Source organism: Salvelinus alpinus, chromosome 1, assembly GCF_045679555.1.
Source record: "Salvelinus alpinus chromosome 1, SLU_Salpinus.1, whole genome shotgun sequence".
Lineage (NCBI taxonomy): Eukaryota > Metazoa > Chordata > Actinopteri > Salmoniformes > Salmonidae > Salvelinus > Salvelinus alpinus.
Genome location: NC_092086.1, coordinates 115099096 through 115126229, shown reverse-complemented (window position 1 = coordinate 115126229; position 27134 = coordinate 115099096). Strand labels below are relative to the sequence as shown.

General features: G+C 48.5%; 1 protein-coding gene across 1 annotated transcript in view; it reads left to right on the top strand.

Moving 5' to 3' along the window:
• The window catches only part of LOC139539417 (netrin receptor DCC-like), a 622169-nt gene that overhangs the window by 513010 nt on the left and 82025 nt on the right, over positions 1–27134 (top strand). Inside the window, exon 21 of the mRNA XM_071342360.1 lies at positions 15289–15321. Within this exon, the coding sequence (XP_071198461.1) occupies positions 15289–15321 (33 nt within the window). The remainder of the gene's footprint in view (positions 1–15288; positions 15322–27134) is intronic.

Sequence of the window (27134 nt, the reverse complement as noted above, 5' to 3'; positions counted from 1 at the left end):
TAACCAACAAGTAATCTAACCTAACAATTCCACAACAGCTACCTGTCACGTTCCTGACCTGTTTTCTGTTTAGTTTTGTGTGTTAGTTGGTCAGGACGTGAGTTTGGGTGGGCATTCTATGTTGTCTGTTTCTATGTTGGTTTAGGGTTGCCTGGTATGGCTCTCAATTGGAGGCAGGTGTTTGGCGTTCCTCTAATTGAGAGTCATATTTAGGTAGGCTGTTCACAAGGTTTGTTTGTGGGTGGTTGTCTCCTGTGTCTGTGTCGATGTTTGCACCATACGGGACTGTTTACGGTTTGTTCATTTCATGTAGTCTGTTCCTGTTCATTTCGTTCTTCACGTTGTATGTAAGTTCGTTGTTCAGGTCTGTCTACTTTCGTTTTGTTATTTTGTATCATTTTCAAGTATAGTTCGTTTTCGTGTTTGTTCGTTTTGTTTATTTAATAAATCATTCATGTCATTTCAACGCGCTGCACCTTGGTTCAATCCCTGCTCCTCCTCTTCGGATGAAGAGGAGGAGGACCGCCGTTACAGAACCACCCACCAATCCAGAGCCAAGCAGCGTAATTTGGAGCAACGGGCAAGTATACAGGACTTGTGGAGTTGGGAGCAAATATTTAACGGAGAAGGACCATGGGCTAAAGTAAATCACCGTCCATGGGAACGGCTGGAGGCAGCTCGGAGAGCGGAGGAAAATAGAGAGAGGAACCGGCGTTATGAAGGGACGCGTCTTGCACGGAAGCCCGAAAAGCCCGTGAGTAACTCCCAAAAATTTCTTGGGGGGGGGGCTAAGGGGTAGTGGGCCTAGGGCAGGTAGGAGACCTGCGCCCACTTCCCAGGCTAACCGTGGAGAGCGGGAGTACGGGCAGACACCGTGTTACGCAGTAGAGCGCACGGTGTCTCCTGTACGTGTGCATAGCCCGGTGCGGGTTATTCCACCTCCCCGCACTGGTAGGGCTAGATTGGGCATTGAGCCAGGTGTCATGAGGCCGGCTCAACGCGTCTGGTCTCCAGTGCGTCTCCTCGGGCCGGCATACATGGCACCTGCCTTACGCATGGTTTCCCCGGTTCGCCTACACAGCCCGGTGCGGGTTATTCCACCTCCCCGCACTGGGCGGGCGACCGGGAGCATTCAACCAGGTAAGGTTGGGCAGGCTCAATGCTCAAGAGAGCCAGTACGCCTGCACGGTCCGGTATTTCCGGTGCCACCTCCCCGCCCCAGCCTAGTACCTACAGTGCCTACACTACGCACTAGGCTACCAGGGCATTTCCAGAGCCCTGTTCCTCCTCCACGCACTCTCCCTATAGTGCGTGTATCCAGTTCGGTGCCTCCAGTTCCGGCCCCACGCACTAAGCCACCTGTGCGTCTCCTAAGTCCTGTACACACTGTCACTTCTCCCCGTACTAGTCCTGAGGTGCCACCAGTGCCGGTACCACGCACCAGGTATAGAGTACGCTTTGAGAGTTCAGTGTGCCCTGTCCCTGCTTCCCGCACTAGTATGAAGGTGCGTGTCCTTAGCCCGGTGCTTCCAGTTCCGGTACCACGCACCAGGTCTACAGTGCGCCTTATCCGGCCAGAGCCATCCGTCTCCCCAGCGCCATCTGAGCCATCCGTCTCCCCAGCGCCATCTGAGCCATCCGTCTCCCCAGCGCCATCTGAGCCATCCGTCTCCCCAGCGCCGTCTGAGCCATCCGTCTCCCCAGCGCCGTCTGAGCCGCCCGTCTGCAATGAGCCTGCAAAGCCGCCCGTCTGCCATGAGCCTGCAAAGCCGCCCGTCTGCCATGAGCCTACAGAGCCGTCCGCCAGACAGGAGCCGCTAGAGCCGCCCGCCAGACAGGAGCCGCTAGAGCCGCCCGCCAGACAGGAGCCGCTAGAGCCGTCCGTCAGACAGGGTCTGCCAGAGCCGCCAACCAGACAGGATCTGCCAGAGCCGCCAACCAGACAGGATCTGCCAGAGCCGCCAACCAGACAGGATCTGCCAGAGCCGCCAATCAGACAGGATCTGCCAGAGCCGCCAGCCAGACAGGATCTGCCAGAGCCGCCAGCCAGACAGGATCTGCCAGAGCCGCCAGCCAGACAGGATCTGCCAGAGCCGTCAGCGAGCCATGAGCAGCCAGAGCCGTCAGAGAGCCATGAGCGTCCAGAGCCGTCAGCCTGCCATGAGCGTCCAGAGCCGTCAGCCTGCCATGAGCGTCCAGAGCCGTCAGAGAGCCATGAGCAGCCAGAGCCGTCAGCCAGCCATGAGCGTCCAGAGCCGTCAGCCTGCCATGAGCGTCCAGAGCCGTCAGTCAGCCATGAGCTGTCCCTCAGCCAGAAGCGGCTAGTAATTCAGAACTGCCCCTCAGTCCAGAGCTGTCTCTCTGTCCGGAGCTGCCCTTCAGTCCGGAGTTGCCCCTCTATCCTGAGCTACCTCTTTATCCTGAGCTACCTCTCTCTCCTAAGCTATCCCTCTGTCCTGAGCTATCCCTATGTCCTGAGCTACCTTGTCCCAGAGCTGTCCTTGATTCTGGTGTTGCCCCTAAATTTAGGTGGGGTTATTTGGAGGGTGGTCATTGTGGGGAGGATAGGGAAGCGGGGATTGATTATGGTGGGGTGGGAACCACGCCCGGAGCCTAAGCCACCACCGTGGTCAGATGCCCACCCAGACCCTCCCCTGGACTTTTTGGTGATGCGTTCGGAGTACGCATCTTGAGGGGGGGGTTATGTCACGTTCCTGACCTGTTTTCTGTTTAGTTTTGTGTGTTAGTTGGTCAGGACGTGAGTTTGGGTGGGCATTCTATGTTGTCTGTTTCTATGTTGGTTTAGGGTTGCCTGGTATGGCTCAATTGGAGGCAGGTGTTTGGCGTTCCTCTAATTGAGAGTCATATTTAGGTAGGCTGTTCACAAGGTTTGTTTGTGGGTGGTTGTCTCCTGTGTCTGTGTCGATGTTTGCACCATACGGGACTGTTTACGGTTTGTTCATTTCATGTAGTCTGTTCCTGTTCATTTCGTTCTTCACGTTGTATGTAAGTTCGTTGTTCAGGTCTGTCTACTTTCGTTTTGTTATTTTGTATCATTTTCAAGTATAGTTCGTTTTCGTGTTTGTTCGTTTTGTTTATTTAATAAATCATTCATGTCATTTCAACGCGCTGCACCTTGGTTCAATCCCTGCTCCTCCTCTTCGGATGAAGAGGAGGAGGACCGCCGTTACACTACCTTATACACACAAGTGTAAAGGAATGAATTAGAATATGTAAACATGTAAATATATGAATGAGTGGTGGTACAGAACGGCATAGGCAAGATGCAGTAGATGGTATAGAGTACAGTATATACATATGAGATGAGTAATGTAGGGTATGTAAACATAAAGTGACATAGTTTAAAGTGGCTAGTGGTACATGTATTACATAAAGATGGCAAGATGCAGTAGATGGTATAGAGTACAGTATATACATATGAGATGAGTAATGTAGGGTATGTAAACATTATATTAAGTGGCATTGTTTAAAGTGACTAGTGCTACATTTAATACATCAATTATTCATTATTAAAGTGGCTGGAGTTGAGTCAGTATGTTGGCAGCGGCCGCTAAATGTTAGTGGTGGCTGTTTAACAGTCTGATGGCCTTGAGATAGATGCTGTTTTTCAGTCTCTCGGTCCCTGCTTTGATGCACCTGTACTGACCTCGCCTTCTGGATGATAGCGGGGTGAACAGGCAGTGGCTTGGGTGGTTGTTGTCCTTGATTATCTTTATGGCCTTCCTGTGACATCGGGTGGTGTAGGTGTCCTGGAGGGCAGGTAGTTTGCCCCCGGTGATACGTTGTGCAGACCTCACTACCCTCTGGAGAGCCCTGCGGTTGTGGGCGGAGCAGTTGCCGTACCAGGCGGTGATACAGCCCGACAGGATGCTCTCTATTGTGCAACTGTAAAAGTTTGTGTGTGTTTTTGGTGACAAGCCGAATTTCTTCAGCCTCCTGAGGTTGAAGAGGCGCTGCTGCGCCTTCTTCACCACGCTGTCTGTGTGCGTGGACCAATTCAGTTTGTCCGTGATGTGTACGCCGAGGAACTTAAAACTTTCCACCTTCTCCACGACTGTCCCGGCGTTTTAAAGATCGAGAAAGTCTGTCACAAAGTGTCAATATGAATCATTAGTGTAGTTTAGCTGTGAGAAATAACGTCTTCATTCATACATGTCATTCTTTGATCCTTTAGGATCCTATTGAAGAGGCAGCAAAGAAATGGAAAATGAGATATCACATTTGTAGACTTCAAGCTACATTTTTTTAGAGCTTAGATCAAATTGAATGTTTAACAGTTGTGGGATATTAAGAAGCTAGCAACAGAGGAGTTTAATGTGGTCTGGGTATAGCAGGCAACAGTGGTGCTACTACTTATTCTAGTCAACCTATTCCCTACATAGTCCACTACCCTATTCCCTACATAGTCCACTACCCTATTCCCTACGTAGTCCACTACCCTATTCCCTACATAGTCCACTACCCTATTCCCTACGTAGTCCACTACCCTATTCCCTACATAGTCCACTACCCTATTCCCTACATAGTCCACTACCCTATTCCCTACATAGTCCACTACCTTATTCCCTACATAGTCCACTACCCTATTCCCTACATAGTCCACTACCCTATTCCCTACATAGTCCACTACCCTATTCCCTACATAGTGCACTACCCTATTCCCTACATAGTCCACTACCCTATTCCCTACATAGTCCACTACCCTATTCCCTACATAGTCCACTACCCTATTCCCTACATAGTCCACTACCCTATTCCCTACATAGTCCACTACCCTATTCCCTACATAGTGCACTACCCTATTCCCTACATAGTCCACTACCCTATTCCCTACATAGTCCACTACCCTATTCCCTACATAGTCCACTACCCTATTCCCTACATAGTGCACTACCCTATTCCCTACATAGTCCACTACCCTATTCCCTACATAGTCCACTACCCTAATCCCTACATAGTCCACTACCCTATTCCCTACATAGTCCACTACCCTATTCCCTACATAGTCCACTACCTTATTCCCTACATAGTCCACTACCCTATTCCCTACATAGTCCACTACCCTATTCCCTACATAGTCCACTACCCTATTCCCTACATAGTGCACTACCCTATTCCCTACATAGTCCACTACCCTATTCCCTACATAGTCCACTACCCTATTCCCTACATAGTCCACTACCCTATTCCCTACATAGTCCACTACCCTATTCCCTACATAGTCCACTACCCTATTCCCTACATAGTCCACTACCCTATTCCCTACATAGTGCACTACCCTATTCCCTACATAGTGCACTACCCTATTCCCTACATAGTCCACTACCCTATTCCCTACATAGTCCACTACCCTATTCCCTACATAGTGCACTACCCTATTCCCTACATAGTCCACTACCCTATTCCCTACATAGTCCACTACCCTATTCCCTACATAGTCCACTACCCTATTCCCTACATAGTCCACTACCCTATTCCCTACATAGTCCACTACCCTATTCCCTACATAGTCCACTACCCTATTCCCTACATAGTCCACTACCCTATTCCCTATATAGTTCGCTTCTATGGGCCCTGGTCAAAAAGTAGTACACTGTTTAGGGAATAGGATAGTGCACTAAACAGGGAATAGGGTAGTGCACTAAATAGGGAATAGGGTAGTGCACTAAACAGGGAATAGGGTAGTGCAGTAAATAGGGAATATAGGTGGTGCACTAAACAGGGAATAGGGTAGTGCACTATATAGGGAATAGGGTAGTGCACTAAATAGGGAATAGGGTAGTGCACTAAATAGGGAATATAGGTGGTGCACTAAATAGGGAATAGGGTAGTGCACTAAATAGGGAATATAGGTGGTGCACTAAATAGGGAATATAGGTGGTGCACTAAATAGGGAATAGGGTAGTGCACTAAATAGGGAATAGGGTAGTGCACTAAATAGGGAATAGGGTAGTGCACTAAATAGGGAATAAAGGCGGTGCACTAAACAGGGAATAGGGTAGTGCACTAAATAGGGAATAGGGTAGTGCACTAAATAGGGAATAGGGTAGTGCACTAAACAGGGAATAGGGTAGTGCACTAAATAGGGAATAGGTTGTCATTTAGGATGCATTGTGAATGTGGACAGAAACAAACATGCTCAGGGCGAGGATCCTAATAGTTCCCTGTTGTAGCTGTCTGGATATCAGTTCCGAGTATCACTCAGATACAGCTGTCTGGGGATCAGTTCAGAGCATCACCCAGATACAGCTGTCTAGGGATCAGTTCAGAGTATCACTCAGATACAGCTGTCTGGGGATCAGTTCAGAGCATCACTCAGATACAGCTGTCTGGGGATCAGTTCAGAGTATCACTCAGATACAGCTGTCTGGGGATCAGTTCAGAGTATCACCCAGATACAGCTGTCTGGGGATCAGTTCAGAGTATCACTCAGATACAGCTGTCTGGGGATCAGTTTTTTATTTTATTTTTTATTTAACCTTTATTTAACCAGGTAGGCAAATTGAGAACACGTTCTCATTTACAATTGCGACCTGGCCAAGATAAAGCAAAGCAGTTCGACACATACAACAACACATAGTTACACATGGAGTAAAACAAACATATAGTCAATAATACAGTGAAAAAATAAATAAAAAATAAGTCTATATACAATGTGAGCAAGTGAGGTGAGATAAGGGAGGTGAAGGCAAACAAATATATGTATAAATAAATAAAAATATAAAAGGCCATGGAGGCGAAGTGAGTACAACACAGCAAGTAAAATAAAAACTAAAAAAAACAATGGAATGGTTGGTTTGCAGAGGAAGAAAGTGCAAAGTAGAGACAGAAATAATGGGGTGCAAAGGAGCAAAATAAATTAATAAATAAATACAGTAGGTAAAGAGGTAGTTGTTTGGGCTAAATTGTAGATGGGTTATGTACAGGTGCAGTAATCTATGAGCTGCTCTGACAGCTGGTGCTTAAAGCTAGTGAGGGAGATAGGTGTTTCCAGTTTCAGAGATTTTTGTAGTTCGTTCCAGTCATTGGCAGCAGAGAACTGGAAGGAGAGGCGTCCAAAGGAAGAATTGGTTTTGGGGGTGACTAGAGAGATATACCTGCTGGAGCGCGTGCTACAGGTAGGTGCTGCTATGGTGACCAGCGAGCTGAGATAAGGGGGGACTTTACCTAGCAGGGTCTTGTAGATGACCTGGAACCAGTGGGTTTGGCGACGAGTATGAAGCGAGGGCCAGCCAACGAGAGTGTACAGGTCGCAGTGGTGGGTAGTATATGGGGCTTTGGTGACAAAACGGATGGCACTGTGATAGACTGCATCCAATTTATTGAGTAGGGTTTTGGAGGCTATTTTGTAAATGACATCACCGAAGTCGAGGATTGGTAGGATGGTCAGTTTTACAAGGGTATGTTTGGCAGCATGAGTAAAGGATGCTTTGTTGCGGAATAGGAAGCCAATTCTAGATTTGACTTTGGATTGGAGATGTTTGATGTGAGTCTGGAAGGAGAGTTTACAGTCTAACCAGACACCTAGGTATTTGTAGGTGTCCACATATTCTAAGTCAGAGCCGTCCAAAGTAGTGATGTTGGACAGGCGGGCAGGAGCAGGCAGCGATCGGTTGAAGAGCATGCATTTGGTTTTACTTGTATTTAAGAGCAGTTGGAGGCCACGGAAGGAGAGTTGTATGGCATTGAAGCTCGCCTGGAGGGTTGTTAACACAGTGTCAAAAGAAGGGCCAGAAGTATACAGAATAGTGTCGTCTGCGTAGAGGTGGATCAGAGAATCACCAGCAGCAAGAGCGAGTTCAGAGCATCACCCAGATACAGCTGTCTGGGGATCAGTTCAGAGTATCACCCAGATACAGCTGTCTGGGGATCAGTTCAGAGCATCACCCAGATACAGCTGTCTGGGGATCAGTTCAGAGCATCACTCAGATACAGCTGTCTGGGGATCAGTTCAGAGCATCACCCAGATACAGCTGTCTGGGGATAAGTTCAGAGCATCACTCAGATACAGCTGTCTGGGGATCAGTTCAGAGCATCACCCAGATACAGCTGTCTGGGGATCAGTTCAGAGCATCACTCAGATACAGCTGTCTGGGGATCAGTTCAGAGCATCACTCAGATACAGCTGTCTGGGGATCAGTTCAGAGTATCACTCAGATACAGCTGTCTGGGGATCAGTTCAGAGCATCACTCAGATACAGCTGTCTGGGGATCAGTTCAGAGCATCACTCAGATACAGCTGTCTGGGGATCAGTTCAGAGTATCACTCAGATACAGCTGTCTGGGGATCAGTTCAGAGTATCACTCAGATACAGCTGTCTGGGGATCAGTTCAGAGTATCACTCAGATACAGCTGTCTGGGGATCAGTTCAGAGCATCACTCAGATACAGCTGTCTGGGGATCAGTTCAGAGGATCACTCAGATACAGCTGTCTGGGGATCAGTTCAGAGCATCACTCAGATACAGCTGTCTGGGGATCAGTTCAGAGCATCACCCAGATACAGCTGTCTGGGGATCAGTTCAGAGTATCACCCAGATACAGCTGTCTGGGGATCAGTTCAGAGCATCACCCAGATACAGCTGTCTGGGGATCAGTTCAGAGCATCACTCAGATACAGCTGTCTGGGGATCAGTTCAGAGCATCACCCAGATACAGCTGTCTGGGGATAAGTTCAGAGCATCACTCAGATACAGCTGTCTGGGGATCAGTTCAGAGCATCACCCAGATACAGCTGTCTGGGGATCAGTTCAGAGCATCACCCAGATACAGCTGTCTGGGGATCAGTTCAGAGTATCACTCAGATACAGCTGTCTGGGGATCAGTTCAGAGCATCACTCAGATACAGCTGTCTGGGGATCAGTTCAGAGTATCACTCAGATACAGCTGTCTGGGGATCAGTTCAGAGCATCACTCAGATACAGCTGTCTGGGGATCAGTTCAGAGTATCACTCAGATACAGCTGTCTGGGGATCAGTTCAGAGTATCACTCAGATACAGCTGTCTGGGGATCAGTTCAGAGCATCACTCAGATACAGCTGTCTGGGGATCAGTTCAGAGTATCACTCAGATACAGCTGTCTGGGGATCAGTTCAGAGTATCACTCAGATACAGCTGTCTGGGGATCAGTTCAGAGCATCACCCAGATACAGCTGTCTGGGGATCAGTTCAGAGCATCACTCAGATACAGCTGTCTGGGGATCAGTTCAGAGTATCACCCAGATACAGCTGTCTGGGGAGTATCACTCAGATACAGCTGTCTGGGGATCAGTTCAGAGTATCACTCAGATACAGCTGTCTGGGGATCAGTTCAGAGCATCACTCAGATACAGCTGTCTGGGGATCAGTTCAGAGTATCACTCAGATACAGCTGTCTGGGGATCAGTTCAGAGTATCACTCAGATACAGCTGTCTGGGGATCAGTTCAGAGTATCACTCAGATACAGCTGTCTGGGGATCAGTTCAGAGTATCACTCAGATACAGCTGTCTGGGGATCAGTTCAGAGCATCACTCAGATACAGCTGTCTGGGGATCAGTTCAGAGCATCACTCAGATACAGCTGTCTGGGGATCAGTTCAGAGTATCACTCAGATACAGCTGTCTGGGGATCAGTTCAGAGCATCACTCAGATACAGCTGTCTGGGGATCAGTTCAGAGCATCACTCAGATACAGCTGTCTGGGGATCAGTTCAGAGGATCACTCAGATACAGCTGTCTGGGGATCAGTTCAGAGCATCACTCAGATACAGCTGTCTGGGGATCAGTTCAGAGCATCACCCAGATACAGCTGTCTGGGGATCAGTTCAGAGTATCACCCAGATACAGCTGTCTGGGGATCAGTTCAGAGCATCACCCAGATACAGCTGTCTGGGGATCAGTTCAGAGCATCACTCAGATACAGCTGTCTGGGGATCAGTTCAGAGCATCACCCAGATACAGCTGTCTGGGGATAAGTTCAGAGCATCACTCAGATACAGCTGTCTGGGGATCAGTTCAGAGCATCACCCAGATACAGCTGTCTGGGGATCAGTTCAGAGCATCACCCAGATACAGCTGTCTGGGGATCAATTCAGAGTATCACTCAGATACAGCTGTCTGGGGATCAGTTCAGAGCATCACTCAGATACAGCTGTCTGGGGATCAGTTCAGAGTATCACTCAGATACAGCTGTCTGGGGATCAGTTCAGAGTATCACTCAGATACAGCTGTCTGGGGATCAGTTCAGAGCATCACTCAGATACAGCTGTCTGGGGATCAGTTCAGAGTATCACTCAGATACAGCTGTCTGGGGATCAGTTCAGAGTATCACTCAGATACAGCTGTCTGGGGATCAGTTCAGAGTATCACTCAGATACAGCTGTCTGGGGATCAGTTCAGAGTATCACCCAGATACAGCTGTCTGGGGAGTATCACTCAGATACAGCTGTCTGGGGATCAGTTCAGAGTATCACTCAGATACAGCTGTCTGGGGATCAGTTCAGAGTATCACTCAGATACAGCTGTCTGGGGATCAGTTCAGAGTATCACTCAGATACAGCTGTCTGGGGATCAGTTCAGAGCATCACTCAGATACAGCTGTCTGGGGATCAGTTCAGAGTATCACCCAGATACAGCTGTCTGGGGAGTATCACTCAGATACAGCTGTCTGGGGATCAGTTCAGAGTATCACTCAGATACAGCTGTCTGGGGATCAGTTCAGAGTATCACCCAGATACAGCTGTCTGGGGATCAGTTCAGAGCATCACTCAGATACAGCTGTCTGGGGATCAGTTCAGAGCATCACTCAGATACAGCTGTCTGGGGATCAGTTCAGAGCATCACTCAGATACAGCTGTCTGGGGATCAGTTCAGAGTATCACTCAGATACAGCTGTCTGGGGATCAGTTCAGAGCATCACTCAGATACAGCTGTCTGGGGATCAGTTCAGAGTATCACTCAGATACAGCTGTCTGGGGATCAGTTCAGAGCATCACTCAGATACAGCTGTCTGGGGATCAGTTCAGAGCATCACTCAGATACAGCTGTCTGGGGATCAGTTCAGAGTATCACCCAGATACAGCTGTCTGGGGATCAGTTCAGAGTATCACTCAGATACAGCTGTCTGGGGATCAGTTCAGAGTATCACTCAGATACAGCTGTCTGGGGATCAGTTCAGAGCATCACTCAGATACAGCTGTCTGGGGATCAGTTCAGAGCATCACCCAGATACAGCTGTCTGGGGATCAGTTCAGAGTATCACCCAGATACAGCTGTCTGGGGATCAGTTCAGAGCATCACCCAGATACAGCTGTCTGGGGATCAGTTCAGAGCATCACTCAGATACAGCTGTCTGGGGATCAGTTCAGAGCATCACCCAGATACAGCTGTCTGGGGATAAGTTCAGAGCATCACTCAGATACAGCTGTCTGGGGATCAGTTCAGAGCATCACCCAGATACAGCTGTCTGGGGATCAGTTCAGAGCATCACTCAGATACAGCTGTCTGGGGATCAGTTCAGAGCATCACTCAGATACAGCTGTCTGGGGATCAGTTCAGAGTATCACTCAGATACAGCTGTCTGGGGATCAGTTCAGAGCATCACTCAGATACAGCTGTCTGGGGATCAGTTCAGAGCATCACTCAGATACAGCTGTCTGGGGATCAGTTCAGAGTATCACTCAGATACAGCTGTCTGGGGATCAGTTCAGAGTATCACTCAGATACAGCTGTCTGGGGATCAGTTCAGAGTATCACTCAGATACAGCTGTCTGGGGATCAGTTCAGAGCATCACTCAGATACAGCTGTCTGGGGATCAGTTCAGAGTATCACTCAGATACAGCTGTCTGGGGATCAGTTCAGAGTATCACTCAGATACAGCTGTCTGGGGATCAGTTCAGAGTATCACTCAGATACAGCTGTCTGGGGATCAGTTCAGAGCATCACTCAGATACAGCTGTCTGGGGATCAGTTCAGAGCATCACCCAGATACAGCTGTCTGGGGATCAGTTCAGAGCATCACTCAGATACAGCTGTCTGGGGATCAGTTCAGAGTATCACCCAGATACAGCTGTCTGGGGAGTATCACTCAGATACAGCTGTCTGGGGATCAGTTCAGAGTATCACTCAGATACAGCTGTCTGGGGATCAGTTCAGAGTATCACCCAGATACAGCTGTCTGGGGATCAGTTCAGAGCATCACTCAGATACAGCTGTCTGGGGATCAGTTCAGAGCATCACTCAGATACAGCTGTCTGGGGATCAGTTCAGAGCATCACTCAGATACAGCTGTCTGGGGATCAGTTCAGAGTATCACTCAGATACAGCTGTCTGGGGATCAGTTCAGAGTATCACTCAGATACAGCTAACTGGGGATCAGTTCAGAGCATCACTCAGATAGAGCTGTCTGGGGATCAGTTCAGAGTATCACTCAGATACAGCTGTCTGGGGATCAGTTCAGAGCATCACTCAGATACAGCTGTCTGGGGATCAGTTCAGAGCATCACTCAGATACAGCTGTCTGGGGATCAGTTCAGAGTATCACTCAGATACAGCTGTCTGGGGATCAGTTCAGAGCATCACTCAGATACAGCTGTCTGGGGATCAGTTCAGAGTATCACTCAGATACAGCTGTCTGGGGATCAGTTCAGAGTATCACTCAGATACAGCTGTCTGGGGATCAGTTCAGAGTATCACTCAGATACAGCTGTCTGGGGATCAGTTCAGAGTATCACTCAGATACAGCTGTCTGGGGATCAGTTCAGAGCATCACTCAGATACAGCTGTCTGGGGATCAGTTCAGAGTATCACCCAGATACAGCTGTCTGGGGATCAGTTCAGAGCATCACCCAGATACAGCTGTCTGGGGATAAGTTCAGAGTATCACTCAGATACAGCTGGATGATACCCCATCCCTCTCTCACTCTGTTTTTCTCTCTTCTCTCTCTCTTTCTCCCTCTCTCTGTCTCTCAATTCTATTTCAATTTAAGGGGTTTCATTGGCATGAGAAACATATGTTTACATTGCCAAAGCAAGTAAAAATACACTTTAAACAAAGTGAAATAAACAATAAAAGATTTACAGTGAATATTACACTTACAAAAGTTCCAAAAGAATAAAGACATTTCAAATGTCATATTGCTAATGCATATGTCTATATACAGTGTTGTAATGATGTAAAGTACAACAGGGAAAATGAATAAACATAAATATGGGTTGTATTTACAATGGTGTTTGTTCTTCACTGGTTGCCCTTTTCTTGTGGCAACAGGTCACTAATCTTGCTGCTGTAATGTCACCCTGTGGTATTTCACCCAGTAGATATGGTAGTTTATCAAAATCGAGTTTGTTTTCGAATTCTTGGTGTGTCTGTGTAATCTGAGGGAAATATGTGTCTCTAATATGGTCATACATTGGGCAGGAGGTTAGGAAGTGCAGCTCAGTTTCCACCTCGTTTTGTGGGCAGTGTGCACATAGCCTGTCTTCTCTTGAGAGCCAGGTCTGCCTACGGCGGCCTTTCTCAATATCAAAGCTATGCTCACTGAGTCTGTACATAGTCAAAGCTTTCCTCAAGTTTGGGTCAGTCACAGTGGTCAGGTATTCTGCCACTGTGTACTCTCTGTTTAGGGCCAAATAGCATTCTAGTTTGCTCAAATGTTTTGTAAATTCTTTCCAATGTGTCAAGTAATTGTCTTTTTGTTTTCTCTTGATTTCAGTTGGGTCTAATTGTGTTGCTGTCCTGGGGCTCTGTGGGGTGTGTTTGTGTTTGTGACCAGAGCCCCAGGACCAGCTTGCTTAGAGGACTCTTCTCCAGGTTCATCTCTCTGTAGGTGATGTCTTTGTTATGGAAGTTTTGGGGAATCGCTTCCTTTTAGGTGGTTGTAGAATTTAACAGCTCTTTTCTGGATTTTGATAATTAGCGGGTATCGGCCTAATTCTGCTCTGCATTCCTTGTTTGGTGTTTGTCTTTGTACACAGAGAATAGTCTCAATTTGGCGTTTGTCCTATTTTGTGAATTATTGGTAGGTGAGCGGACCCCAGACCTCACAACCATTAAGGGCAATGGGTTCAATAGCTGATTCAAGTATTTTTAGCCAGATCCTAATTGGTGTGTTGAACTGTATGTTCCTTTTGATGGCATAGAAGGCTCTTCTTGCCTTGTCTCTCAGATCGTTCACAGCTTTGTGGAAGTTACCTGTGGCGAACAAGTTTAGGACAAGGTATGTATAGTTTTTTGGGTGCTCTGGGGCAACGGTGTCTAGATGGAATTTGTATTTCTGGTCCTGGCCACTGGACCTTTTTTGGAAACCATTATTTTTGTCTTACTGAGATTTACTGTCAGGGCCCAGGTCTGTCAGGGCCCAGGTCTGTCAGGGCCCAGGTCTGTCAGGGCCCAGGTCTGACAGAACCTGTGCAGGAGATCTAGGTGCTGCTGTAGGCCCTCCTTGGTTGGTGACAGAAGCACCAGATCATCAGCAAACAGTAGACATTTGACTTCAGACTCTAGTATGGTGAGACCGGGTGCTGCAGACTGTTCTAGTGCCCTCGCCAATTAATTTACATATGTTGAAGAGGGTGGGGTTTAAGCTGCATCCCTGTCTCACCCCACGACCCACACTTGTTGTTTGTGCATGGGTTTTATGTCATATGTTTTCCCTCCAACTCCACTTTCCATCAATTTGTATAGCAGACCCTCATGCCAAATTGAGTCAAAAGCTTTTTTGAAATCAACAAAGCATGAGAAGACTTTGCCTTTGTTTTGGTTTGTTTGTTTGTCAATTAGTGTGTGCAGGGTGAATACGTGGTCTGTCATAGGGTAATTTGGTAAAAAAAATCAAATTTGACATTTGCTCAGGACATTGTTTTCACTGAGGGAACGTACGAGTCTGCTGTTAATGATAATGCAGAGGATTTCCCCAAGGTTGCTGTTGATGATAATCCAGAGGATTTCCCCAAGGTTGCTGTTGATGATAATCCAGAGGATTTCCCCAAGGTTGCTGTTGATGATAATCCAGAGGATTTCCCCAAGGTTGCTGTTGATGATAATCCAGAGGATTTCCCCAAGGTTGCTGTTGATGATAATCCAGAGGATTTCCCCAAGGTTGCTGTTGATGATAATCCAGAGGATTTCCCCATGGTTGCTGTTGACTCCTATTCCCCGGGAGTTATTGGGGTGATCAGTCCTTGGTTCCAAATATTGGGGAAGATGCCAGAGCTGGGGATAACCCCCACCCCCCCCTTCCCCCCCAGACAATCCATACCACTAAAATGTTATATTTGATCTCTTTCAGTGGAACACCCAGACAAGATGGCTAACGATCAAGGTAAGCAGACACATAACATATAACACAGAGACACAGACACAGACACACACACACACAATCACAGCCACACACACACACACACACACACAGACATGGACACACACGCAGACAGGCACACACACACACACACACACACACACACACACACACACACACACACACACACACACACACACACACATGTTTCTGTAGAGGGATGACTGTGTGTCTACCAGTTGTACCATTCATCATAGTAATTGCACTGCATTCCTTTGGAGACAGAAAAAGGATGTGTCCAAAATGGCACCCTATTCCCTATTAAGTGCACTACTTTTGACCAGGACCCAATGGGCTCTCATCAAAAGTAGTGCACTAAATAGGAAATAGGGTGTCATTTTGGCAGCTTAGATGTGTAAAGAGTTAAAAGGGTTTATCCTTACTACAGTCCCTCCGACGTAACTTCCAGCAGGTGAAGGGTAATAAGGCCCAGCTATCTTCAGGGACCAGGGGGAACGAAGGCCAATTATACTCCTAGCCTGTTTTAATAAAGCATTACCACCATGAAAAGGAAATAATTCAAATCTCTCTCTTGTCTCTTGTCTCTCTCTTTCGCCTCTCTCTCTCTCTCTCTCAAATAAATGTAAAACATGAAACAGACGTGGTCGCTCCTCTCGTACGCCCTCCTCTCTGTCTTTCAACTCTGATAATTCCCCTTTAGAAAATCTCAATTGGAAATAGGTTTCTAAATGAACCCTCTGAGTGGTAAATTGTCTTAGCAGCGAAAACGAAAGGCGAGTGGGGGGGTGGGGGGGGCGAGGGGAGAGGTGGGAGGGGGGGGGGGCGAGGGGAGAGGTAGGAGGGGGGGAGGTGGGAGGGGGGGGGGGCGAGGTGGGAGGGGGGGCGAGGGGAGAGGGGGGGCGAGGGGAGAGGTAGGAGGGGGGGAGGTGGGAGGGGGGGGGGGGGTTAGGAGGGGGGGAGGTGGGAGGGGGGGGGGGGGGGCGAGGTGGGAGGGGGGGCGAGGGGAGAGGTAGGAGGGGGGAGGGGGCACCTTTTGCTTTATTGAATGATAATGGCGAGTTGAATTGAGTATGTGCTTCCCCGTTGGTGCCCTATTCCATATGTAGTGCACTACTTTTGACCAGAAACCTATATAGGGAATAGGGGACGGAGACGCTGTCTTGTCTTCTTGTTGCTATGACACTAATGAGAGTGTCTCTTTAGAGCTGGTTTAATTAAGAGGAGGAGATGGGTCCTCGCTCTCTCTATCTCTCACACACACACACACACACACACACACACACACACACACACACACACACACACACACACACACACACACACACATACATACACCACACACACACTACAAACACACACACACCTACACACACACACACACCTACACACACACACCACACACCACACACACACACACACACACACACACACACACACACACACACACACACACACACACACACACACACACACACACACACACACACACACACACACACACACACCACACACTCACACACACATACAAAGGGCTCTTACACAGCTTTTAATTGACGTTTTGTGCAAACATTGTATTTTGAGAGAGAGAGAAAATATAGGACAGATTGAGTTGTAGTCACCGTATGAAGTGGTCACATTGAAGTGTACGATTGTTTAGGGGACATCTAATTCTGAAATATTTAATTACATGAGCCATCTGTTTTTACCGACGAAGGTTAAATCAGTAAAGCCACGTGTAAAATGCAAATGCTTTACGTCTCATTCAATGGCCCCCTGTTCTCTGAACAGAGTCCGGTGGCTCCGGTCGAAAGTAGAGAACGATTTAGGCTACAGGGAGGGATTTGGAACGGAGAGGCATCTCGAGGCCGAGGGCAGCGTTAGAACCTGGGGATGGCGCGTCATTACATCACCATGGTTATCATATTTAAATCACTCTCATGTTTACTAATTTAGCCAATAGGAAGGCCACTGTAATAATGTGTAGCCTGCAACATCCGCAATGATGTGCCCAACACCTGTGATTTAGTACAGAATTATTTTTTAAATTGTATTTTACTTTTTTTTTAACTAGAACAAATTCTTATTTTCAATGACGGCCTAGGAACAGTGGGTTAACTGCCTTGTTCAGGGGCAGAACGACAGATTTTTACCTTGTCAGCTCAGGGATTTGAACTTGCAACCTTTCGGTTACCAGTTCAGCGCTCTAACCACTAGGCTAGCTGCCACCCCAATTATAGGCTAAGCTGCCTCATATATATATGGCTATAGGTGTTAGTCTCTCTAGAATCTGATCCGTCATCAGAATTAAACATAACTCTGATGTTAAGGTCAGAATGTGATTTAGAGAAAACTGATCCCAGAGCAGCGTTTCTTTCCGTCGATCCTCTCAGTATGGACACATGGTCTAACGGTGCTCCAACACACCCGGCCAACGGTCTCTCTACACGGTGTCTGGGGGAATCACATGCTACGTCTGCCTCTACACGGTGTCTGGGGGAATCACATGCTACGTCTGCCTCTACACGGTGTCTGGGGGAATCACATGCTACGTCTGCCTCTACACGGTGTCTGGGGGAATCACATGCTACGTCTGCCTCTACACGGTGTCTGGGGGAATCACATGCTACGTCTGCCTCTACACGGTGTCTGGGGGAATCACATGCTACGTCTGCCTCTACACGGTGTCTGGGGGAATCACATGCTACGTCTGCCTCTACACGGTGTCTGGGGGAATCACATGCTACGTCTGCCTCTACACGGTGTCTGGGGGAATCACATGCTACGTCTGCCTCTACACGGTGTCTGGGGGAATCACATGCTACGTCTGCCTCTACACGGTGTCTGGGGGAAATCACATGCTACGTCTGCCTCTACACGGTGTCTGGGGGAATCACATGCTACGTCTGCCTCTACACGGTGTCTGGGGGAATCACACGCTACGTCTGCCTCTACACGGTGTCTGGGGGAATCACATGCTACGTCTGCCTCTACACGGTGTCTGGGGGAATCACATGCTACGTCTGCCTCTACACGGTGTCTGGGGGAATCACATGCTACGTCTGCCTCTACACAGTGTCTGGGGGAATCACATGCTACGTCTGCCTCTACACGGTGTCTGGGGGAATCACATGCTACGTCTGCCTCTACACGGTGTCTGGGGAAATGACATGCTACGTCTGCCTCTACACGGTGTCTGGGGGAATCACATGCTACGTCTGCCTCTACACGGTGTCTGGGGGAATCACATGCTACGTCTGCCTCTACACGGTGTCTGGGGGAATCACATGCTACGTCTGCCTCTACACGGTGTCTGGGGGAATCACACGCTACGTCTGCCTCTACACGGTGTCTGGGGGAATCACACGCTACGTCTGCCTCTACACGGTGTCTGGGGGAATCACACGCTACGTCTGCCTCTACACGGTGTCTGGGGGAATCACACGCTACGTCTGCCTCTACACGGTGTCTGGGGAATCACATGCTACGTCTGCCTCTACACGGTGTCTGGGGAATCACATGCTACGTCTGCCTCTACACGGTGTCTGGGGGAATCACATGCTACGTCTGCCTCTACACGGTGTCTGGGGGAAATCACATGCTACGTCTGCCTCTACACGGTGTCTGGGGGAATCACATGCTACGTCTGCCTCTACACGGTGTCTGGGGGAATCACATGCTACGTCTGCCTCTACACGGTGTCTGGGGGAATCACACGCTACGTCTGCCTCTACACGGTGTCTGGGGAAATCACATGCTACGTCTGCCTCTACACGGTGTCTGGGGGAATCACATGCTACGTCTGCCTCTACACGGTGTCTGGGGGAATCACATGCTACGTCTGCCTCTACACGGTGTCTGGGGGAAATCACATGCTACGTCTGCCTCTACACGGTGTCTGGGGGAATCACACGCTACGTCTGCCTCTACACGGTGTCTGGGGGAATCACACGCTACGTCTGCCTCTACACGGTGTCTGGGGGAATCACATGCTACGTCTGCCTCTACACGGTGTCTGGGGGAATCACACGCTACGTCTGCCTCTACACGGTGTCTGGGGGAATCACATGCTACGTCTGCCTCTACACGGTGTCTGGGGGAATCACACGCTACGTCTGCCTCTACTCGGTGTCTGGGGGAATCACACGCTACGTCTGCCTCTACACGGTGTCTGGGGGAATCACATGCTACGTCTGCCTCTACACGGTGTCTGGGGAAATCACATGCTACGTCTGCCTCTACACGGTGTCTGGGGGAATCACATGCTACGTCTGCCTCTACACGGTGTCTGGGGGAATCACATGCTACGTCTGCCTCTACACGGTGTCTGGGGGAAATCACATGCTACGTCTGCCTCTACACGGTGTCTGGGGGAATCACACGCTACGTCTGCCTCTACACGGTGTCTGGGGGAATCACACGCTACGTCTGCCTCTACACGGTGTCTGGGGGAATCACATGCTACGTCTGCCTCTACACGGTGTCTGGGGGAATCACATGCTACGTCTGCCTCTACACGGTGTCTGGGGGAATCACATGCTACGTCTGCCTCTACACGGTGTCTGGGGGAATCACATGCTACGTCTGCCTCTACACGGTGTCTGGGGAAATGACATGCTACGTCTGCCTCTACACGGTGTCTGGGGGAATCACATGCTACGTCTGCCTCTACACGGTGTCTGGGGGAATCACACGCTACGTCTGCCTCTACACGGTGTCTGGGGGAATCACACGCTACGTCTGCCTCTACACGGTGTCTGGGGGAATCACATGCTACGTCTGCCTCTACACGGTGTCTGGGGGAATCACACGCTACGTCTGCCTCTACACGGTGTCTGGGGGAATCACATGCTACGTCTGCCTCTACACTGTGTCTGGGGGAATCACATGCTACGTCTGCCTCTACACGGTGTCTGGGGAAATGACATGCTACGTCTGCCTCTACACGGTGTCTGGGGGAATCACATGCTACGTCTGCCTCTACACGGTGTCTGGGGGAATCACATGCTACGTCTGCCTCTACACGGTGTCTGGGGGAAATCACATGCTACGTCTGCCTCTACACGGTGTCTGGGGGAATCACATGCTACGTCTGCCTCTACACGGTGTCTGGGGGAAATCACATGCTACGTCTGCCTCTACACGGTGTCTGGGGGAATCACATGCTACGTCTGCCTCTACACGGTGTCTGGGGGAATCACATGCTACGTCTGCCTCTACACGGTGTCTGGGGGAAATCACATGCTACGTCTGCCTCTACACGGTGTCTGGGGGAATCACATGCTACGTCTGCCTCTACACGGTGTCTGGGGGAATCACATGCTACGTCTGCCTCTACACGGTGTCTGGGGGAATCACATGCTACGTCTGCCTCTACACGGTGTCTGGGGGAATCACATGCTACGTCTGCCTCTACACGGTGTCTGGGGGAATCACATGCTACGTCTGCCTCTACACGGTGTCTGGGGGAATCACATGCTACGTCTGCCTCTACACGGTGTCTGGGGGAAATCACATGCTACGTCTGCCTCTACACGGTGTCTGGGGGAATCACATGCTACGTCTGCCTCTACACGGTGTCTGGGGGAATCACATGCTACGTCTGCCTCTACACGGTGTCTGGGGGAATCACACGCTACGTCTGCCTCTACACGGTGTCTGGGGAAATCACATGCTACGTCTGCCTCTACACGGTGTCTGGGGGAATCACATGCTACGTCTGCCTCTACACGGTGTCTGGGGGAATCACATGCTACGTCTGCCTCTACACGGTGTCTGGGGGAAATCACATGCTACGTCTGCCTCTACACGGTGTCTGGGGGAATCACACGCTACGTCTGCCTCTACACGGTGTCTGGGGGAATCACACGCTACGTCTGCCTCTACACGGTGTCTGGGGGAATCACATGCTACGTCTGCCTCTACACGGTGTCTGGGGGAATCACACGCTACGTCTGCCTCTACACGGTGTCTGGGGGAATCACATGCTACGTCTGCCTCTACACGGTGTCTGGGGGAAATCACATGCTACGTCTGCCTCTACACGGTGTCTGGGGGAATCACATGCTACGTCTGCCTCTACACGGTGTCTGGGGGAATCACACGCTACGTCTGCCTCTACACGGTGTCTGGGGGAATCACACGCTACGTCTGCCTCTACACGGTGTCTGGGGGAATCACATGCTACGTCTGCCTCTACACGGTGTCTGGGGGAATCACATGCTACGTCTGCCTCTACACGGTGTCTGGGGGAATCACATGCTACGTCTGCCTCTACACGGTGTCTGGGGGAATCACATGCTACGTCTGCCTCTACACGGTGTCTGGGGGAATCACACGCTACGTCTGCCTCTACACGGTGTCTGGGGGAATCACATGCTACGTCTGCCTCTACACGGTGTCTGGGGGAATCACATGCTACGTCTGCCTCTACACGGTGTCTGGGGGAATCACATGCTACGTCTGCCTCTACACGGTGTCTGGGGGAATCACATGCTACGTCTGCCTCTACACGGTGTCTGGGGAATCAGATGCTACGTCTGCAGCAAAAGTAGTGCACTAGGGAATAGGGTGCCAGGGTTTCTGGTCAAAAGTAGTGCACTAGGAAATAGGGTGCCAGGGTCCTGGTCAAAAGTAGTGTACTAGGGAATAGGGTGCCAGGGTTTCTGGTCAAAAGTAGTGCACTAGGGAATAGGGAGCCAGGGTTTCTGGTCAAAAGTAGTGTACTAGGGAATAGGGTGCCAGGGTCCTGGTCAAAAGTAGTGCACTAGGGAATAGGGTGCCAGGGTTTCTGGTCAAAATTAGTGTACTAGGGAATAGGGTGCCAGGGTTTCTGGTCAAAAGTAGTGTACTATGGAATAGAGTGCCAGGGTCCTGGTCAAAAGTAGTGTACTAGGGAATAGGGTGCCAGGGTTTTTGGTCAAAAGTAGTGTACTAGGGAATAGGGTGACAGGGTCCTGGTCAAAAGTAGTGCACTAGGGAATAGGGAGCCAGGGTCCTGGTCAAAAGTAGTGCACTAGGGAATAGGGAGCCAGGGTTTCTGGTCAAAAGTAGTGTACTAGGGAATAGGGTGCCAGGGTTTCTGGTCAAAAGTTGTGTACTAGGGAATAGGGTGCCAGGGTTTCTGGTCAAAAGTAGTGCACTAGGGAATAGGGTGCCAGGGTCCTGGTCAAAAGTAGTGCACTTGGGAATAGGGTGCCAGGGTCCTGGTCAAAAGTAGTGCACTAGGGATTAGGGTGCCAGGGACCTGGTCAAAAGTAGTGTACTAGGGAATAGGGTGCCAGAACAAATTCTTATTTTACAATGACGGCCTACCCCCTGCCAAACCCTAACCCGGACGACGCAGGGCCAATTGTGTGCCATCCTATGGGTCTCCCAATCACGGCCTGTTGCGATACAGCCTAGAATCAAACCAAGGTCTGTAGTGACGCTTCTAGCACTGAGATGCAGTGCCTTAGACCGCTGCGCAGCTCGGGGAGCCCCAGTGGAATTCAGTGGAGTGTGCCAGAGAACGTTCAGGCCTTGACAATAGTTAAACACACTCAATACACTGCAGTCCAAGCACCTCACTTTACCCTTGACAAACGACAGCATTTAACGTTGTGAAGTACCCAACACAAAGGAAAATACAGAGAGATATAAATATCAGATGTTGGGAGCGGACATTATGTGGGCCAGAACTCAGGGGCTAAATGTATTTCTTAAAGCGAGAGTGAAAGCCCTTGTGTGTGTTGGGGCTCACACACACACACACACGTACGTACGCACACTTACACACATTCACAGGAGGTATAAATCTTGTGAAACTGATCCAGAGGAGGCATTGGTAGAATGTCGGGCCAGAGATTGATGGTTGGGGCCATTTCTCTGGCCTCCCCTGCTCCCTCTGTCTCCTATCATACCTCCTCTGTCTCCTTTCATACCTCCTCTGTCTCCTTTCATACCTCCTCTGTCCCCTATCATACCTCCTCTGTCTCTTTTCATACCTCCTCTGTCTCCTATCAGACCTCCTCTGGCTCCTTTCATACCCCCTCTGTCTCCTATCATACCTCCTCTGTCTCCTATCATACCTCCTCTATCCTCTATCATACCTCCTCTGTCCCCTATCATACCTCCTCTGTACCCTATCATACCTCCTCTGTCTCCTATCAGACCTCCTCTGGCTTCTTTCATACCCCCTCTGTCTCCTATCATACCTCCTCTGTCTCCTATCATACCTCCTCTGTCTCCTATCATACCTCCTCTGTCCTCTATCATACCTCCTCTGTCCCCTATCATACCTCCTCTGTACCCTATCATACCTCCTCTGTCTCCTATCATACCTCCTCTGTCCCCTATCATACCTCCTCTGTCCCCTATCATACCTCCTCTGTCCCCTATCATACCTCCTCTGTCTCATATCATACCTCCTCTGTCCCCTATCATACCTCCTCTGTCTCCTATCATACCTCCTCTGTCTCCTATCATACCTCCTCTGTCCCCTATCATACCTCCTCTGTCCCCTATCATACCTCTTTTCTCAGTGGCTGGCCCCAGCTTATAGCACATCTCCCTGTAGTAACATACTCTCTGCTGAAGTGGATGTTAGAAATGGGCTGACGGGGGACAACAGGACATTCATATATCAGTGAGATAATTCATCACTTTCTAGTCCCTGTTCTAGAATGTTTTCTAGTCTCTGTTCTAGAATGTCTTCCAGTCCCTGTTCTAGAATGTATTCCTTCTAGTCCCTGTTCTAGAATGTCTTCCTTCTAGTCCCTGTTCTAGAATGTCTTATAGTCCCTGTTCTAGAATGTCTTCCTTCTAGTCCCTGTTCTAGAATGTCTTCCAGTCCTTGTTCTATAATGTGTTTTAGTCCCTGTTCCAGAATGTCTTCTAGTCCCTGTTCTAGGATGTATTCTAGTCCCTGTTCTAGTCCATGTTCCAGAATGTCTTATGGTCCCTGTTCCAGAATATCTTCTAGTCCCTGTCTTCTAGTCCCTGTTCTAGGATGTCTTCTAGTCCCTGTTCTAGTCCCTGTTCCAGAATGTCTTCTGGTCCCTGTCTTCTAGTTCCTGTTCCAGAATGTCTTCTAGTCCCTGTCTTCTAGTCCATGTTCTAGTCCCTGTCTTCTAGTTCCTGTTCTAGGATGTCTTCTAGTACCTGTTCGAGGATGTCTTCTAGTCCATGTTCTAGTCCCTGTTCCAGAATGTCTTCTAGTCCCTGTATTCTAGTCCCTGTTCCAGAATGTCTTCTAGTCCCTGTCTTCTAGTCCATGTTCTAGTCCCTGTCTTCTAGTCCCTGTTCAAGGATGTCTTCTAGTCCATGTTCTAGTCCCTGTTCCAGAATGTCTTCTAGTCCCTGTCTTCTAGTCCCTGTTCTAGGATGTCTTCTAGTCCCTGTTCCAGAATGTCTTCTAGTCCCTGTCTTCTAGTCCCTGTTCTAGTCCATGTCTTCTAGTCCCTGTTCTAGGATGTCTTCTAGTCCCTGTTCTAGTCCCTGTTCCAGAATGTCTTCTAGTTCCTGTATTCTAGTCCATGTTCTAGGGTGTCTTCTAGTCCCTGTTCCATAATGTCTTCTAGTCCCTGTCTTCTAGTCCCTGTCTTCTAGTCCCTGTTCTAGGATGTCTTCTAGTCCCTGTTCTAGTTCCTGTTCTAGAATGTCTTCTAGTCCCTGTCTTCTAGTCCCTGTTCCAGAATGTCTTCTAGTCCCTGTTCTATGATTTCTTCTAATCCCTGTTCTAGGATGTCTTCTAGTCCCTGTCTTCTAGTCCCTGTTCCAGAATGTCTTCTAGTCCCTGTTATAGGATGTCTTCTAGTCCCTGTTCTATAATGTCTTCTAGTCCCTGTTCCAGAATGTAATCTAGTCCCTGTTCTATAATATCTTCTAGTCCCTGTCTTCTAGTCCCTGTTCTAGAATGTATTCTAGTCCCTGTTCTAGAATGTCTTCTAGTCCCTGTTCCAGAATGTCTTCTAGTCCCTGTTCTATAATATCTTCTAGTCCCTGTCTTCTAGTCCCTGTTCCAGAATTTCTTCTAGTCCCTGTTTTAGAATGTCTTCTAGTCCCTGTTCTAGAATATCTTCTAGTCCCTGTCTTCTAGTCCCTGTTCTATAATGTGTTTTGAGTCCCTGTTCCAACTACAGTCTGTCTCATAGTCTCATAGTGTAGTTTAGTAGGTTAAGTCTCTTCTAGTCTTTTGATGGTCTGTTTTGCATTAGGAGTCATGGGGCGTTTCCAAAGATTGTAACAATCAAATCACTGATCATGAATTGGATTCATCAGTCATCATAGAAAAGAGATGTGTTTGTTTCTGGATATGAAATCTGTTATGATGACAGGGAGCACGATTACAGCCTCAATATGTCACTGTTGTTCAACACTCAGTTGTATCCCAGCCATGTGTTTTATGAAACTCTCTTTATCTTCCTCTGCTATAACATTTACACAAACAAATACATAAATAAATAAGGAAACGCTGAATTTCTCTATGTTATACCTCTAGCTGTCTCTATGATATACCTCTAGCTGTCTCTATGATATACCTCTAGCTGTCTCTATGTTATACCTCTAGCTGTCTCTATGATATACCTCTAGCTGTCTCTATGATATACCTCTAGCTGTCTCTATGATATACCTCTAGCTGTCTCTATGATATACCTCTAGCTGTCTCTATGATATACCTCTTGCTGTCTCTATGATATACCTCTAGCTGTCTCTATGATATACCTCTAGCTGTCTCTATGATATACCTCTTGCTGTCTCTATGATATACCTGTTGCTGTCTCTATGATATACCTCTAGCTGTCTCTTGCTGTCTCTATGATATACCTCTAGCTGTCTCTATGATATACCTCTAGCTGTCTCTATGATATACCTCTTGCTGTCTCTATGATATACCTCTAGCTGTCTCTATGATATACCTCTAGCTGTCTCTATGATATACCTCTTGCTGTCTCTATGATATACCTCTAGCTGTCTCTATGATATACCTCTAGCTGTCTCTATGATATACCTCTTGCTGTCTCTATGATATACCTCTAGCTGTCTCTATGATATACCTCTAGCTGTCTCTATGATATACCTCTAGCTGTCTCTATGTTATACCTCTAGCTGTCTCTATGATATACCTCTAGCTGTCTCTATGATATACCTCTAGCTGTCTCTATGATATACCTCTAGCTGTCTCTATGATATACCTCTTGCTGTCTCTATGATATACCTCTTGCTGTCTCTATGATATACCTCTTGCTGTCTCTATGATATACCTCTAGCTGTCTCTATGATATACCTCTAGCTGTCTCTATGATATACCTCTAGCTGTCTCTATGATATACCTCTAGCTGTCTCTATGATATACCTCTAGCTGTCTCTATGATATACCTCTAGCTGTCTCTATGATATACCTCTAGCTGTCTCTATGATATACCTCTAGCTGTCTCTATGATATACCTCTAGCTGTCTCTATGATATACACAGCCAGCAGGCATGTGAAGAAAGCCTGTTATTTTTATGCTGCCTACCTACACTACAGACCACTACAGACCACCACAATACACTATAAAAGTACATTACAGACCACTACAGAACACTACAGACCACGTACAGACCACTACAGACCAATAACAGACCACTAGAGTCCATTACAGACCACTACAGACCACTACAGACCACTACAGTCCATTATAGACCACTACAGTCCACTACAGAACACTACAGTCCACTACAGCCCACTACAGACAAATTGCAGTCCACTACAGACCACTACAGACCAATTACAGTCCACTACAGTCCACTACAGACCAATACAGACCACTACAGACCACTACAGTCCACTACAGACC